The sequence below is a fragment of the Sturnira hondurensis genome, unplaced genomic scaffold (assembly GCF_014824575.4).
Source record: "Sturnira hondurensis isolate 20B ecotype Veracruz unplaced genomic scaffold, ASM1482457v3 Scaffold0006474, whole genome shotgun sequence".
Taxonomy (NCBI): domain Eukaryota; kingdom Metazoa; phylum Chordata; class Mammalia; order Chiroptera; family Phyllostomidae; genus Sturnira; species Sturnira hondurensis.
Window position 1 is genome coordinate 628384 of NW_028079105.1, and position 19142 is coordinate 647525.

The 19142-nt window shown below is 37.4% G+C and overlaps 1 protein-coding gene across 6 annotated transcripts in view; it reads right to left on the reverse strand.

The window, feature by feature from the left end:
• The window catches only part of NBN (nibrin), a 68958-nt gene extending 50419 nt beyond the window's left edge, over positions 1-18539 (reverse strand). For 2 of the 6 annotated variants that reach the window (XM_037049335.1, XM_037049337.1), the window contains exons 1-5: positions 18400-18538; positions 17390-17532; positions 16507-16655; positions 15940-16099; positions 13487-13590 (exon numbers count right to left, since the gene is read on the reverse strand). In XM_037049335.1, coding sequence (XP_036905230.1) covers positions 13487-13590; positions 15940-16099; positions 16507-16655; positions 17390-17532; positions 18400-18436 — 593 coding nt within the window. In that variant the 5' untranslated portion in view covers positions 18437-18538. Of the gene's footprint in view, positions 1-13486; positions 13591-15939; positions 16100-16506; positions 16656-17389; positions 17533-18012; positions 18103-18399 lie in introns of those variants that run through there. The other 4 variants (XM_037049333.1, XM_037049334.1, XM_037049332.1 and 1 more) reach the window with 3 other exon arrangements.
• Between the last annotated feature and the right edge of the window lie 603 nt (positions 18540-19142).

Below are 19142 nucleotides of genomic sequence, written 5' to 3' on the forward strand. Positions count from 1 at the left end.
AAGACTTACAGTATTTTGTCAGTTTAGATAAAATTTTCAAAGTAAGATTTAAAAATATAATCTTTTAAATCTTTAAGGCTATAAAAAGATCTTAATCATCCATGGAAATGAGGAAAAGAAAATAGGAAAGAAAAATCAACAGATTTTCAGCCTTTCATCAGTCCAGTTTCAACTTTCTATATTTCAGACCTTTTGCTACAGCTATTTCTAAGTGACCAACTTTTCAGCTTATCCCTGCCTTCTAGTAAAAATTACTACCTTGGCTGGTGTAGCTCAGTGGATTGAGTGCAGGCCTGTGAACCAAAGGATCATGGTTCAATTCCCAGTCAGGGCACATGCCTGGGTTGTAGGCCAGTTCCCAGGAGGGGACACACGAGAGGCAACCATACATTGATATTTTTCTCCCTCTCTCCTTCCCTTCGCCTCTAAAGATAAATAAATAAAATCTTTTTAAAAAATTACTAATGTCTGTGGATAGTGGAAGGCTCAATATTGTTGAGCTGTCAGTTGTTTCCAACTTGATCTATAAATTCAATAAATTTGCCAACCCAATAAAATTACCAGCAAGTTATTTTGTGGATTGACACATTCTAAAGTTCATACGGAAAGGCAAAAGACTCAGGATAGCCAACAATACTGAAGTTAAGAGTATTAACACTAGTTGAACTCAAGACTCACTATAAAGCTACAGTAATCAAGACAGTGTGATACTGATGAAAAAACAAACAGATCAATGAGAGAGAACAGAGAAGTCATATATAGACCCACATAAATATAACTAATCTTTGACAAAGGAGCAAAGGCCGCTCCTGGAGCTGTGGAGATTAGACAGTCTTTTCAACAAATGGTGCTGGAACAATTGGACATCCATGTGCAGAAAAACAAATCTAGACTCGGCCTTCGTGACTGTCACAAAAATTAACTCAAAATGGATCACAGACCTAAATATAAAACACAGAAAACTGTAAAACTCCTATATGATAACATGAGAAACCTAAAAGACTTTAACAATGGAGATAACTTTTTATATACACCAGCAAAGATAAGACATATTAAAAAATAATTAATAAGGTAGACTCCACGAAAATTAAAAAATTTCTGTTCTGCAAAAGACAGTATCAAGAGTAAGAAGCTACAGACTAAAAAATACTTGTAAAAGGACTGTTACCAAAAATACAAAGCACTCTTAAAACTCAACAGTAAAAAAAAGGCTAATCATATTCTTTATACAAAGTGATCCCCAGATATTTCAAGTACCCACCTGTCACCACAGTTGTTAGAATATTGACTATATTCCCTATGCTGTATTTTTACTTCCCCAAATGCAATACAAATTTAACGTGAAAATTTGAAAAAAAAAAAAAAAAAAAAGGCGGGGGGAGACTTTAACAGGTATCTCACCAAAGAAATATACAAATTCTAAATAAGGACATCCATCGCATGTCATAAGAAAAATGGAAACTAAACCATCAATGAGATACCACACACCTATCAGAATTGCTAAAATCCAGACACTGACAACACAAAGAGCTGATGAGGATGTGAAACAATAGGAACACTCATTCACTACTTGTGAGAATACAAAATGGTACACCCACTCTGGAAGACAATTTGGTGGTTTCTCACAAAACACATTCTTACTATATGGACAGCTATTTACTTCATTAGTCCATATTTCATGATTTCAAGAACTACTTATTATATTGCTTTTTCATGATATCTAAAAGACGTGAATTATACTGACATCCAAACTTGTAAATATGAAGTCTATCTCCAAGAAAAATTCCTAGTATGTACTATATTCCTTTGCCTTGAATTTTGATTGATTAGGTAAGGTCAGCTCTATAAGCTTCCTAAACTTTCATTTACTGAGACTGTTTCAGTCTAATGGTCTCTTAGATCTGAGATTTGATTACAAGCTACTAAGTTAATCTGTTCTTGGTTTATGAATGCTGGCAGAAGATAGACTCCTGGGTCAGAGACAAAGCAAGCAGCGAACCTTAGCATGTTTGCAGCAGGTCTCCTTCCCAAATAAATCCCAGGGGGATGCCTTCAAAAGGACTACACAGTAGGTGTGTTACAATGAACATGGGAATGCACCAGTTTTATAACAGACAATAAGCAGGCCTGATTTTTGTCGTGAGAGGAAGATATCACCTCATCCTGCAAGGTATCTCACTGCAGATATCCCAGAGAAATGGCCTGGGTAAAAGGTGGTTGGGACCTCACACTGTTGGCATATCCAGCAAGCTTTGGATGAATGCAAGGACTCTCTTCCAAAACAAAGGTTACTGTTTCAAAAAGAGTTAAGAAATCCCTCCACAATATGAAACTTCATAAAAAATTCAAGTAAATGGTAAGTCCCTCTTATTTCTAAAGGATCATTTTTTTATATTCAGGCATATACTTAAAAAATAATAATTTATTGATTTTTGAGAGAGATACAGGGAGGGAAGAAGAAAGGGAAGTGGAAGGGGAGAGAAACAGGGGCACATCTGTTTGCTGTTCAACTTATTTATGCATTCATTGGTTGATTCTTGTGTGTAACCTAACCCACAACTGAACCTGAAACCTTGGCTTATCAAGACAAGGCTCTAACCAACTGTTCAATCAATAGATATGGCCCTTTCCCTTCCCAGGGCTGAGGGCTGATTAGGGGGCCCCTAGCCAGAAGGAAGATGTATTGTTTCGAATATGGATTGTAACTTCCTCACCACCTTTGGGAGTGGCTTTCTGTCCTGTGACTACTTCTTGACCTTTTCTTTACATTCAGGTAATGTAGTTTAACAGGATGCGTGCCTCCTTTGTCTGGGACCCCTTAAAAGAGACATGGGGGGGGGTGTGGTCCTGCTTGCCAAACTACTACTGCTGAAGTTCACTGTAATGTAAATAATAAAGGCAATGCCTATTCTACCCAGTCCTCCTTGTGGATTTTTCAGCTTATCTGACTGAACCAATAGTCAATATCCGCAGACTCAACCTCCTGTGTTATACAACTAGTGTAGTTGGCAGGATTTGGATATCCTGAAAAGTCCTCCAGTTAAGTCAACTGTGGACAACAACCTGCTGGGTGGGAAATTTGCAGGAAACCCTGAAAATGAATAATGGCAGGGATAAACCCAGAGTTGTGCACCAGTATTAGTGGGAATGCCCTCAAAGTTCTGGGCCCTGCAGAAAACCTATGCAAAAAAAAAGGGAAAATCAGATGAAGTAAAAGGGGGTGCGGGTGCCCACATCCCAAACCAGTAGCCTGACTGCCATGGGTGCATAAGCTTGCGCGCCTGCATCCCAGCCCACAGACAGGTCCTGCTGCAAACAGAAAAACTGGTTTGGACAGTTTGAAACCGACAGGGGAAGATTTTTTTTTAGCAACTTCTTTTCTAAGTAATCTTATATTTCTAAATTGTACTTTGCTCTATCTTTCAATACTTTGTTCCTCTCATTTCTTTCTGTCCGATTTTAGTCCTTCTTCCTTTCTTCCCAAATGTTTCGCTTATTCCTCCTCTCTCCTGACTTTTTATTTTGTGTGTGTGTGTGTTGGATTGTTTGTTTGTTTGTTGCTTAGTTTTCTTTTACCCACAAGAGACACAAATAACTGGGAACTGCGAAAGGACCACAGTGGGACCTAAAGAGGGGGCATCTTAACAATAGTGACACAGAGACAAATTTCACTTTGCTATTGCAGAGAAGCCTCAAGTTGCTACATAGGTGTATTATTATTTTTTTCATTATTCTCACTTCTTGTTTTTATTTTAATAGTATCTTTGTATTCCTCCTCTTTCTTACAGGTTTCTTAGTCCTGGCTGGTTATATTGTACTATTTGACAGGTTTCCCCAGTTCTTTCCTCCAGTGTATTGCTAAATTTCTATACTTCACGCCACTTGCTTTCCTTTGGCATACTACCCAAGCTCTATAACCCCCATTCAGACAGATCACATAGAGTCTGTCATGTGAATGTTGCTCTAATATTATTGTAAATAATATCTGTTCTATACAATGGTAAATACTTCACAACACATCGCTCGGACCTTAGACTACCTTACAGGTTCCTGAATTCTATTACTAAACTGATTAACTCTATTTGCTCACATGCTATACCAAATTATTATCCTTTACTCTCACCTTACCTCAAAATCTGACTGCCCGCAACCTCACTGCTTTCTAGATACAACTCACAAGCCTCCCCTTCACAACAAGAGACTTATCTTCTGTCCATCCTTTCTTAAAAGTGGCAAGCTGGGTCGAAGAGCACATTTAACACTATACATACCCTAAAGATAGTCTATTTCTTCTGTACCGACTGTGACTGTAAATAACATAAAATACTCTTCTGCTATGATAAACCATTTTGCCTCCCCCTCCAACTGATCACACCCGCACAAAAAAAGGAGTAGGCGGAAGCAGAGAAAACCAAGATACCTGCACAAGACTGCACCACTGAATTTCCCAGGTATTCTACCACAGAAGTTCACACCATAAACCCAGGCAATCAGAATAGATCAATTTAAGAAGCTGAGGCCAACAAGAACAGTATCACAAACAATGGGAAGACAAAGAAACAATCCCCAAATGAAAGAAAAGGTGGAAGTCTCAGAGAGAATGTCAGATGAAATAGAGGCAAGTATCAGATACTGAATTCAAAGCACTAGTTATCAGGAAATTCAAAACGCTGCCCTGACTGGTGTAGCTCAGTGGATTGAGTGCGGGCCTGCGAACCACACACTCACTGTTCGATTTCCAGTCAGGGCACATTCCTGGGTTAAAGGCCAGTTCCCAGCAGGGGACTCACGAGAGGCAATCATACATTGATATTTCTCTCCTCTCCTTCCCTTCTCTTCTAAAAAGAAAATAAATTAAAAATATTTCTAAAAAAGAGCTTACAACGAGCTACCAGAAACTACAGGGGAGCTACAATGACTAACTGCAAACTATATCAACATGAAAAAGGATATAGAAACCATCAGCAAAGGCCAAGAGAAAAATGAAAAATACAATTTCTGAACTGAAGAACACAGTAGAAGGTATGAAAAGCAGGATCAATGAGGAAGAAGATTGCATCAGTGAGTTAGAGGACAGCATAGAAAGAATCTCCCAGACAGAGCAATAAAAGAAAAAGAGGCTCAGAAAGAATGCGGAGAAATTAAGAGAAATGCAAGACAATATGAAGCGTAATAATATCCAAATAATAGGAATACCAGAAGGAGAAGAGGAAGAACAAGGGATAGAAAACCTACTTTGAAGAGTAACAACAAAAAATTTTCCTAATTTGATGAGAGAAAAAGTCACACACATCCAGGAATCACAGAGTCCCAATCAGGTAGAACTCAAAGAGGCCCACGGCAAGACACATCATCATTAAAATGGCAAAACTACCAGACAAAGAGAAAAATCCTTAAGGAAGCAAGGGAGAAAAAGGAAGTAACATAGAAGGGAGTCCCAATAAGGCTGGCTACTGACTTCTCAATGGAAACATTCCAAGCAAGAAGAGAATGACAAGAAATATTCCAAGTAATGAGAAACAGAGGCCTACAACCAAGGATACTTTACCCAGCAAGGCTCTCAATCAAGATAGAAGGCCAAAGAAAGAGCTTCCAATAAAAAAGAAGTCTAAAAGAATCCGCCTCCACCAAACCAGCTCTACAAGAATTACTAAAAGGTCTGCTTTAAGGAAAGGAAGGAAAAGAAAGAGATGGGGAGGAACACAGGTACAAAAATGGCAATGAATAAGTACCTTTCAATAATAACCTTAAATGTAAATAGATTAAATGCTCCAATTAAAAGACATAGAATAGCTGAATGGATAAGAAAGCATGACCCACACATATGCTGCCTACTAGAGACCCACCTCAGGTCAAAAGACCATCATAGACTAAAAGTGAAAGGCTGCAAACAAATTTTCCAAGAAAATGGAGAAGAAAAAAAAAGCTGGGGTAGCAATTCTCATATCAGACACAATAGACTTCAAAAAAGGGCCATAAAGAGAGACCGAGAAAGTCACTTCATAATACTCAAAGGAAAAATCCACCAAGAAGACATTAACATCATAAATATACATGCACCCAACATAGGGAGCACCCAAATATATAAAGAAAATCCTAGAGGACCTCAAGAAAGATATTGACAGCAACACAATTATAGTAGAGGATTTTAACACCCCACTGTCAAAAATGGACAGATCTTCCAAACAAAATATCAACAAAGATATTGTGGCATTAAACAACACCCTAGATGAAATGGACCTCACTGATACATATAGAGCCCTTCATCCCAAAGAAGCTAAATACACATTCTTTTCAAATGCACATGGAACATTTTCAAAGACAGACCACATGAAAGGACACAAAACGAGTCTCAACAAATTCAGAAAAATTGATATCATACCAAGCATTTTATCCATCCACAAGGGACTGAAACTAGAAACCAACCTCAAGGGAAAAAACCCAACCCACCCAAAATCATGGAGACTGAATGGTATGCTATTCAACAACAAATGGGTCAAGAATTAAATTAGGGAAGAAATCAAAAAGTTTCTGGAAACAAATGAAAATGAACTCACAACAACCCAAAACTTACAGGACACAGCGAAGGCAGTCCTGAGAGGGAAGTTCATAGCAATACAGGCTTACCTAAAGAAGATAGAAACATTCCAAACAAACAACCTAATCTGATACCTCCAAGAACTTGAGCAACAACAACAAAGACAGCCCAGAGCAAGTAGAAGGAAGGAAATAACCAAGACCAGAGCAGAATTAAATGACATACAGACTAAAAGCACAATTCTAAGGATCAATGAATGCAGGAGCTGGTTTTTGAAAAGATACACAAAATTGACAAGCCTTTAGGTAGGCTCATCAAGAAAAGAAGAGAGAGGACCCAAATAAACACAATCAGAAAAGAAAGAGGAGAGATTACAACTGACCCCACAGAAGTAGAAGGAATTGTAAGAAATTACTATGAAGAACTGTATGCCAAGAAATCTAAAAACCTAGGTGAAATGGACAAATTTCTAGAAAAATATAATCTTCTAAAACTCAATGAAGAAGAAGTAGAAAGCCTGAACAGACCAATAACAGCAGATGAAATTGAAGCAGTAATCAAAAAACTTCCATCACAAAGCCCTGGACCAGATGGTTTCACAGGAGAATTCTACAAAGCATTTAAGGAAGAGCTAACAGACTCTATTCTGTTCTTCACAGACTATTTTGTTCTTAACAGACCTCTACTCTTCACAGACTATTCCAAAAATTCCAAAATGATGGAAAACTGTCAAACTCTTTTTATGAAGCCAGCATCATCCTAATTCCAAAACCAGATAGAGACACAACAAAGAAAGAAAAGTTCAGGCCAATATCGCTGATGAACATAGATGCTAAAATCCTCCACAAAATATTGGCAAATCGCATCCAACAACATATTATAAAGATCATATATCATGACTAAGTGGGATTCGTCCCAGGGATGCAAGGATGGTTTAATATCCTGAAATCAGTAAATGTAATACATCACAGAAACAAAAGCAAAGACAAAAACCGCATGATCACATCAATAGACACAGAAAAAGCTTTTGAGAAGATACAAGACCCATTTATGATACAGGCACTCAGAAAAGTGGGATTAGAGGGAGCATTCTTCAATATAATAAAGGCCACATACGAGAAACCTACAGCCAACATCACACTCAATGGGCAAAAACTAAAATTTTTCCCACTAAGATAAGGAATAAGACAAGGTTGTCCACTTTCACCACTTCTATTCAATATAGTATTGGAAGTTTTAGCCACAGCGATCAGACAAGAAAAGGAAATAAAAGGCATCCAAATCGGAAAGGAGGAAACCAAACTGGCATTGTTTGCAGATGACATGATAGTGTATATATAAAATCCTATAGACTCTACCCAAAAACTGCTCCACCTAATAAATGAATTTGGCAAAACAGCGGGATGCAAAGTCAACATCCAGAAATCAAAGGCATTTTTATATACTAACAATGAATCAGCAGAAGCAGAAATCAAGAAAAAAATCCCATTCGATATAGCAAAAAGAAAAACAAAATATCTGGGAATAAATCTAACCAAGGAGGTAAAAGACCTGTATCCTGAAAACTACACCACACAGAAGAAATTAAGGAGGACACAAACAAATGGAAACAAATACCATGTTCATGGAATAGAAGAATTAACATCATCAAAATGTCCATACTACCCAGAGCAATTTACAGATTCAATGCAATACCTATTAAAGTACCAATGGCATATTTCACAAACATAGAACAAACACTTCAAAAATTTATATGGAATCATAAAAGACCCCGAATAGCAGCGGCAGTTTTGAGAAAGGACAAAGTAGGACCTGATACCAAACTGTATTACAAGGCCACTGTAATCAAAACAGCCTGGTACTGGCATAAAAACAGGCACATAGACCAATGGAATAGAACAGAGAGCCCAGAAATAAATCCAACTCTCTACAGTCAATTAATATTCGATAAAGGTGGCAATGATATAAAATGGAATAAAAATAGGCTCTTCAACAAATGGTGTTGGGAGAACTGGACAGCTACATGCAAAAAAATGAAACTCGAGCACCAACTTACACCATAGACCAAAATAAGTTCAAGGTGGATAAAAGACTTAAATATAAGCCATGAAACCATTAAAGTCCTAGAGGAGAACATTGGCAGGAAAATCTCAGATATTCCATGCAGCAGTATTTTTACTGATACATCCTCTAGAACAAGGGACATAAAGGAAAGGATAAACAAATGGGATCTCATGAGACTTAAAAGCTTCTGCATGGCTAAGGAAAACAGTATGAAGATAAAAAGAGAAGCAACTGTATGGGAAAACATATTTGCCAATGATACCTCAGACAAAGGTTTAATCTCCAAAATACAAAAAGAACTCACACAACTCCAAAGAAGACGAGCAACCCAATTAAAAAATGGGCAAAGGACTTGAACAGACCCTTCTCCAAGGAGGACATACAGAGGATCCAGAGACACATGAAAAGATGCTCAATATCTCTAGCTATCAGAGAGATGCAAATTAAAACCACAATGAGATACCACCTTATACCAGTCAGAATGGCCATCATAAACAAAGCAACAAACAACAAGTGCTGGAGAGGTTGTGGGGAAAAGGGGACCCTAGTCCCCTTTTGGTGGAATTGCAGACTGGTACAACCACTATGGAAAACAGTATGGAATTTTCTAAGAAAACTAAAAATGAATGTGCCTTTTGACCCAGCAATTCCACTGTTAGGAGTATATCCCAAGAACCCTGAAACACCAATCCAGAAGAACCTATGCACCCTGGTGTTCATAGAAGCACAATTTACAAGAGCCAAGAGTTGGAAGCAAACTAGGTGCCCATCAGGAAATGAATGGGTCCAAAAACTATGGTACATTTACACCATGGAATTCTATGCAGCAGAAAGAAAGAAGGAGTTCCTATCCTTTGCAACATCATGGATGGAAGTGGAGAGCATTATGCTGAGTGAAATAAGCCATGTGGTGAAAGACAAATACCATATGATCTCACCTTTAACAGGAATCTAAACAATAAAACAAGGAAGCAAGCACAATATGACCAATATGACCAAAGACACTGAAATACAGAACACACTGACAAGGACCAGAGGGGAGAGTGGAGAGAATCAAAGGGGAAAAGGGGAAGGATTCACATGAACAAGTATAAAGGACACATGGTCAATAACTAAGGTGGGGGGTGGAAATGGGAGGTAGGTGAGGAGCACTCGGGGGCGGGCAGGGCTGGGAATATAAGACAGAAAACTGTACTTGAACAAGAATTAAATTAAAAAAATAAATTAATTAAATAAACATCTTCAAAAAAGAAAAATGAGGAAATAAGCCCTCCTTGAATGTCTTTGCTTTAAATATTGTTCTTGTTTCTCTTTTGGCCAAATGTCTAATAAATGAGAAGCATACATTGATTTGGAGATTAAAAGCTTCTAAAAAAAGCACAAGAACATTTTTTAAAGTTAATTAAAAATTTTAAAGATGTCTCTAAACTAAAGAAGGCTTCTGAGACTAATAAATGCCAACACCCCATTCTAAACCGTAAAACTGAAGTCTGTCTTCAAAATGCAAATACGTGGTCTCGAGTCTCTTAAAATACAGTTTCTCAATCTGGACTATCTCTTAATGTGCAAATTTTTTAGAAATCTTACAAAATGCTGAAAAAAAACCCTTAATACATCCAATCAAATCAATTTATTCCAGCTATTTCTTTCTAAATTACTGTGTTGTTTTTCTTTTCTCTTTAAAGATTTTATTTATTTATCTTTAGAGGGGAAGGAAAGGAGAGAAGGAGAGAAATATCACTGTATGGTTGCGTCTCGTGCATCCCCTGCCGGGAACTTGCTCGCAACCCAGGCATGTGCCCTGACTGGGAATGGAACCGCGATCCTTTGGTCCTCAGGCCCGCGCTCAATCCACTGAGTTACGCCAGCCAGGGCATAAAATCTTTAAAAAATAAAATAAAAAAGAAAATTATTGAAAAATAAATAAAAATTAATAAAATAAAATCTTTTTAAGAAGTTGCAGCAATTTATTTCATAACCCTTTTGTAACCCATCCTGCTACTCAAATGTAACTTTTTAACTAGTTGAGTAAGCAAACAAGTCTTCAACAAGTATATCAAACAGATTCCATTGGGAGTAGGAATCAATTAAGGGAAAAGCTATGTATTTAAAAAAAATTTTATTGTTATTCAAGTACAGTTGTCTTCATTCCATCCCCTCCACCCCAGCCATCCCCACTTCCCACCCTGATCCTACCTCCCCCTTTGGTTTTGTCCATGTGTTTTTCATACATGTTCCTGAAAACCCTTCCTCTTTCCCTCCATTATCCCCTCTCATAATTTCATTGTCTCTGGTTATATTTTGCTTGTTTGTTTTGTTGATTAGATTCCAGAAAATCTATGTATTTTAAAATGATATTAAAATTTTGATTATCAATTGCCACCATCAAACATGGTATCTTTCCTGGTTAACAATGAATTAGGGGTTACCAAACAATCTTACGGCAAGAATGTTTTAATGTAGTCTTCTAAGTTAATAAAGTCATAAATTGAAGCCAGAAAAAATTATTTAGTGTAATTTTGACTTTAGGTCTAGCATCCAAAGTCAAAAATACCTGAGAATCTGAACAATAAGAAGGAATCAATGACGAATTGTAAAATCTCTAAGACCATGAAACACTCATATTTTTAGAAGTAGAAGTCTATCTGACAAACCCCTCTACTCCTAAGTAATCTAAAATTAACAGTGGTTTATTATCTGTAATAAGGGTGGTTATTTATAAGATTTATCAACTCCATTAAGGAGGTTCATAAACAAGCTTTGGGGGACAATGTGACTCTACTGAAATGCCATTTAAATTGGGAACAGGTAAGTGAAGCTCACGTTCTCACAGGGTCCAGAACTCAAAAAAAGTTAAGAATCATCTACTGCAAAATCTGAGGATCTCTTTCCAGAGTCCAAAAACATTACATTCTATGTTAATCAGATTATAAGATACAAGAAAGCTCTCAAATGAAAATTAAAAACAAAAGAAAAATCTGATTTTCAGTTATTTGAAAAGTGATACTGCCCTGTGAACCAAAGTGTTGCTAGTATGATACCCAGTCAGGGGCACATATGCCTGGGTTGCGGGCTAGGTCCCTGGATGGGGGTGCATGAGAAGCAACCACACATTGATGTTTCTCTCCCCCTCTTCCTCCCTTCCCCTTTCTGTAAAAATAAATAAAATCTTTCAAAAAGTAAAATAAAAATAGATAGATATTATTAGGTATAAACAGTCCCCTCAAAATCCCTCACTGGGTAAAGCAGCTTATACTTTGAATGAAAATTAATACCTTTATTACTTCAAAATTAGTAATGAAATACTTAACTTGAAAAATGTTGCACATTTTAATCTCTTCAAATATTTGAAGTTGTCCTATAGAAATAAGCTTATAGTCAATTTATTATTACATATAGACCCTTATTTACTGACATATATTTTACAAAGCGTGCTCTTGGGCAAAGATGATTAAAACACCCAACATCTTAGCTACCAGCATTTTAAGTTAACCATTCAATCTGAGAAAAAAAAAACAAATATCTTCCTCCTCAACCACAGTTTATACTACTTTAAACATTACTAATACTATGCATATCCTGTATCTTGGGGTTCAGAAATTTAGCAAAGCATTCAAATATTGGGTTAGCCAAAAAGTTCGTATGATTTACCCATAAAACAAGACATTTTTTCATTTTCACCAATAACTTTATTGATTTGGATATTCTGACTATGTCAAATATCCCATGTGGTATAACGATGATTGTTTTCAGTTAATGTCTCAATTTCATTACTATCAACTGCAATTGGTGTACCCAACTGTGGAGCATTGTGAGAGAAATATCCAACACAAAACTTCACAAACCACTTCTGACATGTTCAGTCAATCACAGCTACCTTCTCCATATACTGCACAAATCTTTTTTTGCATTTCAGTTGTGTTTTTACCTTCCTTGAAATAAGAAAACATAATATGCTGAAAATGTGCATATTTTCTTCCATCTTCAACATTAAAATGGCCACATGAAAAATCAGCAATTTTGGTAAGTTTTTAAAAATGCAAGCTGATAGGACAACTGTCACAATATAATCTAACAGAACTATTTTGAATGAAGTTAAAGACAACTAAGTGCTACTACAGTCATCTTAATGGAAAAAAACCCAAACTTTTTGGCCAACCCAAGAAAGGAAAGAGGGAAGGGGAAAGGGAAAGGGGCGGGGGGAGGGGGAGGAGGGGGAGGAGGAGGAGGAGGAAGAGAAGAAGAAGAAAGAAGAGGAGGAAGAAGAGAAAAGGAGAGAAAAAAAGAAAGGGAAGAAAGCAATTATAAATCTTCCCAGATACTGTAACTAGTAACAACATCTTTTCTAATAAGCACCTATTATGATGCCAGGCAATACGCTTAGACTCTGTGTATACTATTACTTAAAATATATAACACTTACACTAATACTAACCTCACTAAATACTTAAATACTCAGCAGGACAAGTATTAGTCTCAGGAGAAACAAGCTCCATCCACAGGCCCTGGTGCTATTACTATTTCCTCTGAGACCATGTGTTTGTGAAGCAGGCTGCTGCTGCATTACACAGTCCAGGCAGTGTCCATGTGCTGGACACCTGCCACTGGTACATGTGCTCTGCTAATGGCCCTCTATGCTATAACTGTCCTTCACTGTGTTTCTCTCAATATTGGCACATATGTAACACTGTTTTACCAAGATAAGAAATAACCAACAAAGAACCTAGGGACCCTTTCTTAACATTTTAACAAAAATCTCCACTAATAAAACTGAACTATAACATTACATTCTCTAACAGTCATTAATGAGGAAATTAACCTAAATAAAATTAGTGCTATCATACTTTATGTCATATTTTATTATATTTAAGGTACGTAATATACCTTTCAATTTGTGGAAGCTGTTCCTTGGACTGAACTGCTTTAAGAAATTCAGTAAAATATTCTGGCTTTACAATCGGACATCCACAGATGAGTGCACATATTGTCTAAAAAGAAGAAAACATATGTGAATATGATACTCATGCTAGCTTATTTTAAAGAAAAGTTTTAAGTTATAAACTTCAAAGGGGCTATTCTATTCTTCTCTCATCTCTCTACAAAGAAGCCACAATCTATAAGTCAGTTCAGTCATGGCTTAATTTAGTATATAAATTCCTATATAGTTACTAAGTTATAAAACCTACCAATTATAGTATTAATTTAAACACTTATTTGGGGAGGTTGAACAACATAAAATGTATTATAATTTTAAAAACACTAAAATGCTAAAAAGTGTAAGTTAGGATTCAGGCAGTATAACATCTGCCCTAGAGAAGACAGTATTAAGAGATATAAACATGAGAGAAGACTTTTTCAGCCTAAATGACTTTCCAACAGATTGTGCTACGGAATAAAATCTTTTCAAAAAAGTAAACAAAGGAATAACTATTTGGGGTTGGGTAAAAGCTCAAAATAAGAATATACAAATGGGGTGGGGAGTACGGGAATTAAGCTATCAGCCTCAAATAAGATATATCCACAAAATTTGAGGAAGGTTAGAAAATACCATCACTGGCAATGAAAATAAAAAAGATTCAGCATAATTCTAGGAATTAATCCAGCTAAAGAATTTAAATATGCTTTTAATAACATGAGGTTTACCTAAATATGAGTTAGCAATTTCGGATGTCTCTCAAGAACAGAATCTGAAATACACCAATGAAAATGAAATAACTTCTTGTATGAAGCAAAAGTTGGACTGAGTAAGCTTCAAAACATGTAATCCTGAGCAAAGGATTTATTGTTCGGTGACTCAATTTACTCCTCAGAAAATTAAAATTGAACCGAATGTCCTTTTAAGTTCTATTTTTTCTAACATTCAATGATTTTAAAAACTAGGCTAATCTGTACTTTTGGAAATTTTACCAAAAAAATAACAAGGTTTTCTTTTTTGGCACGGTTGATCAGAAATAGGAAAAGGACAGCTAGCTCTGCAAGCCTTTGTTGATGTATATCCAAGTCTCTAAAAGGCAGAGCCATACAGTGGCCATCAGGCTCCAATCACTTAGAATAGTGTGTGCTCTGGTGAATGGGTATAGTTTCCATGTCTGTCACAGACCCAGCTCATATTATATCCCCGCCAAGCAAGGGCACAATTACCTCTTGTTTCTCAGGTACCTTGATATCTTTAGAGTCCACACATAAATATTCTGATCACTGTAAGGGTGCATTCCCACTGTAAACTAGTAAGTGAATATTTTGATTTATTATGTGTGGGTATAACAGCATAAATCAGTACTCTGCTGAATTGATAAATCAATTTCATAAACTTGCAAAGATGACATGATCCTTGTCAGAGATAACCCCACCAAGGTACAAGTTTGACATGAGGTTCAATCTGAGCAGCAAGCTCTCCTCTATGATACCTCAGTAGCTTTAATACACATACTCTAATTATGTTCGATACTAAAAGATGTTTCTATCATCTAATAAAAGAATCAAAATTATTTGTTGCTTTTCACTATAGATATTAACCTAAAACAATCCTACATATCTATGATCCTATTTTTAAAAAGATGAACCACCTCCCCATTTCTTCAATTAGCTTTGGATAAAATTACCTTATTTTGCTGTATAAAACGTACATCCATGTTTTTGTGCACATTATACACAGGATTGTATAATCATTATACCCATATATAATGTGCATCCTTATTTTTCCCTAAAAAATTTAGGCAAAACGGTGCTCATTATACATGGCAAAATACGGTAAACCTGATGAAGATACAAGACTCTGAAAACATGCCAAAATGTATCGCTGTTTTAATGAATAATCAACATCTTCTAAAGGCACATACCTAAAATCTGTACATTTAAGAGTACATTAGGGTAATAGTAAAACTACAAGAACTTCTAAGAAGTATTTATGATTAATGTCTTAAACCAAATAAAAGAGCATGAGATGACAGAGACCTGAGGAAGACAACTTGATGAGACAGGAGATACTAATTCTGAAGATGGGCAGCTTGCTCTCTAATCACTTTGCTCTTAGGTTGAAAACACAAGGTATACACTGTTAATCCTGGTGAACAGATGACATAAATCATTTTTAAAAATGCTAAATCAAAATCTGAAATATAATTTTATTTGTTTCTGTTGTATCATATAGTAAAACACATTACCGAAAAGATATTCCAGCCTAAATGGTATACAAAAGCATGGGGAAGGTATATATAAATTTACAATAGTTCTGATGGGTTTAAATTAAATGACTTTAAAAACAACTGTGTATAGTGGGTGAGTAAGCTTAAACTCACTGAACTCATTTTAACATAATAACAAGGAATGTAACCTACTTTAATGGTAACTTTAACTGCTACCATGACAAGATGAGTGCATTCTTCTGTCCAATTGTTTACAGTAAGTCCTCCAAGCTGTAATATGGCTTGATTTAAAGCAGTTTTCCCAGAGACATCTAAACAAGAAGAACATGCAACCAAAGGCTCATACTCCACTCTGTGAATGAAAATGAGTTACATGAAGTTGTTATGGATACAGAGATGGCAACTTAAAGAACTTTAAATTCGAGGGTCACAGCACATGTTATTTTAATTTTGTATGTGTAACTAAGCTTTCTAACTAATAAAAATCATTGTTCCCTCTATCTGGAGTTGCGATTAATAAAAAACAACAATCACAGTTAACATTATACTTTTACCTATGTGAAATCAAGGTTCCCAGGGCTTACTCAAACTCTTTCTCCCTCTGGTCACTTCCTATGACTAACAGGACCCACTGACCCTTGTGGTATAAAGTACACCACTGTGCTACGTAAGAACTAAATTAGATTTCCATATCATTTAGAACTTGATTAATGCAAAATAAAGTGCTCCGTTTTTAACACTAATTTTTAAAATTCTTACCTGAATTTACTTTCAAATACTCCAAAAGTAACTCTATCCCCTGTCAGCAATGTTTTGGAAAGGCCACTCTGCATTTTTTCCTCATTAACAAAAGTACCATACTTAGAATTATCTTTTATTGTCAATATAGCGATTTGACGTGTTTGACTCTGGGGGAAAAACAACAACAACAAATAATGTAAAGTGTTTTACCAGTCAGTAATATTCAACAATGTTTTTCTATACCCATTAAGAATAGACACAAAACCTAAGTATTACTGATCAGCTCCAGCATCTGCTAATATGTAGTACTTGCTAAAAAGCTTTTTTCTCATTACCACCAGCATTATCACCAGCAAAGTTGTTGGTATGTATTTTTAGTACTTTTATCAACCAAAGTTGTAATTAAAACCAACCAACCCCAACAAACTCAACACCATTCAAAGAAGCTGTGGGGGATAGCATCAGTTATCTTTGCAAATAAAACAAATCAGTTCCTACTGTTTGGGGGAATCCCATCTCCTTTGAGGAAATACCTGCATTCACAGAGCTGCACAAACCCTTTAAAGCAGGAAACCTGAGCACCTGCTTTAGGTGCTTCCCCAGGCTTGGCACATTGTAAGCACTCAATGAATGCTTCAGTAAATAAATCTAAATATATTCTTCTTCCTCGGAGTTTCTGAATCATTAAGATAAACTGTAAAATACTGGAACAGAAACTTCAAGTACCAAAGTAGGCAAATACTACTTGTACCACTGCAAAAATGTATTTAATTTTTTAACATTCAAAAAACCTAACAGCTTTATTAAGTAAAAGGTCCTGCAGTTCTCCCACACACAGCATGACAATCTTTTGTGATCCGACCCCTGACTGTGAGTCAGTGAATTAAAACCAGCAACACACCCTGCCAGTCGCAGAAAAGGTCGCAGAAAAGCCGGCAGTTAAGATGGCATGACTGCGACTGATGGACTGATCCTTTTCAATGAGGATGTCACAGTTTTTCCTTCCAACCACGTACTCCACACCCGTCAGAAGTCGGTAAGGTTCTGGAATTAAAGAGAAAACTGATAAATGCACACGTGTACATGTGTGGACATGAAACAAGTACTTCGATGCAATATTTTTATTTTGATATTTGAATGTTAATAATGCACTTATAAATGAAAGGTGTTTTTCCAGTAAAGCTTCACTGAAGGGCACAGAAGACTGATTGGAAAATCACACTGTGGAGCCTGAAAGACTTCTGGTTCACATCTAAATTTAAAGCATTAACAATCCTGCTGTAGCAACCCATGCAAAAGCGATTTGCCTCGCGCAGTTTAAGGTCAATGTGATCCCTTTTGAACTTGATGGACGGACCCGACAGTCCCTCCGGAAAACACAAAGTGAAACAACGGCTATGAAAAACGTTGAGTAACACGGGAACTGGAAGTGGCAGAAGATGAAACACGGTGTGGGACAACGGGGAACCCAGAGCAGCGTGCAGGGAATGTCCCGGCCCCTTCGCCTGAACGCGCAAAACAGACCCAGGTCCCAGGTGTTCCGAACACAAACGTCCCGTCACCTCAGCTTCTCACAGTGAGCGCCTGCTGTCTCCTCACGGGTGGACCCACCACAGCTGATGCCACACACTCTATCGGCGGGCAGACAATCTACAGGGGCAGCAATCACAGGAGCGGCCAGCACACCTCTGAGAACCGCGCTGTGGATTCTCAGGACCACGCCCCCTCCACATCCCACCTTCCCGACACCCCGCTCCCCCGCCTGTGGCTCCCCCAGCACCCAACACTCCGCCTCCGGCGGCTGCCAGAGAAGGGTAAGGCGGTCGGGACCGAGCCGGAAGTGTTCCTCAGATCCTTTCCCACGGAGTGTTCTAGGGAAATCGACCCTCGATCACTTCCCTCCCTCCTCACCTCGGGCTGGGCCCGCGTCAGGTAGCAGCTTCCACATGGATTCCGTCTCAGGGTCTGAGCGACTTGCGTCAGCGCAACTAGTGTAGAAACTTGCGCTGCCGCTGCGCCTGCAAACTTGCGGGCTCCGTCACCAGTACGCTCCCGGAACCGCGCCTGCGTAGGAAACGTGGACGGAGGACGGCACGGTGCCACGTCGCCACCTTGTGCCTAGGAGGGAGTAACGCAATTTCTATGGAAGTGCACTGTATTTAAGGGTTTTGGGAGTATGGATCCCATTTTGAGGTGGTCGCCAGTATTAGAATATCTGCTTTTTTTCTGATTGGGAATGGAAATAGCTTTAAAGGTTAAATCCAAAACAACGTAAAGAAATTAGTAAAGTTTCTTAATGCACTAACTCACTAACCACTTAAGTAATTCCATGTTTTAGCAATTTCCTTACATTGCATTCATTCCTTTGTATGGATCCTAATGATGGTGATGATGATTAGGGTGAAGATAAGGATTTCAACCTGTCAACTCATTATTTTCACTCTTCTTTAAATTCAAATCAACCTCTTCTGTTTCACAATGTTATACTTTAATCAGTAGCTGAATTCTTTCCATTTTCACTTGGATCTAATTGGTTCAGGCTCTGCTCCTCCTCCAAGAGCCCCTAATCCATTTCACATCCTGCACACAAGAAAATGAATACTCTAGAGCAAACTCCTAATCTTCTTTTTTAAAAGATCTTATTTATTTGTGGG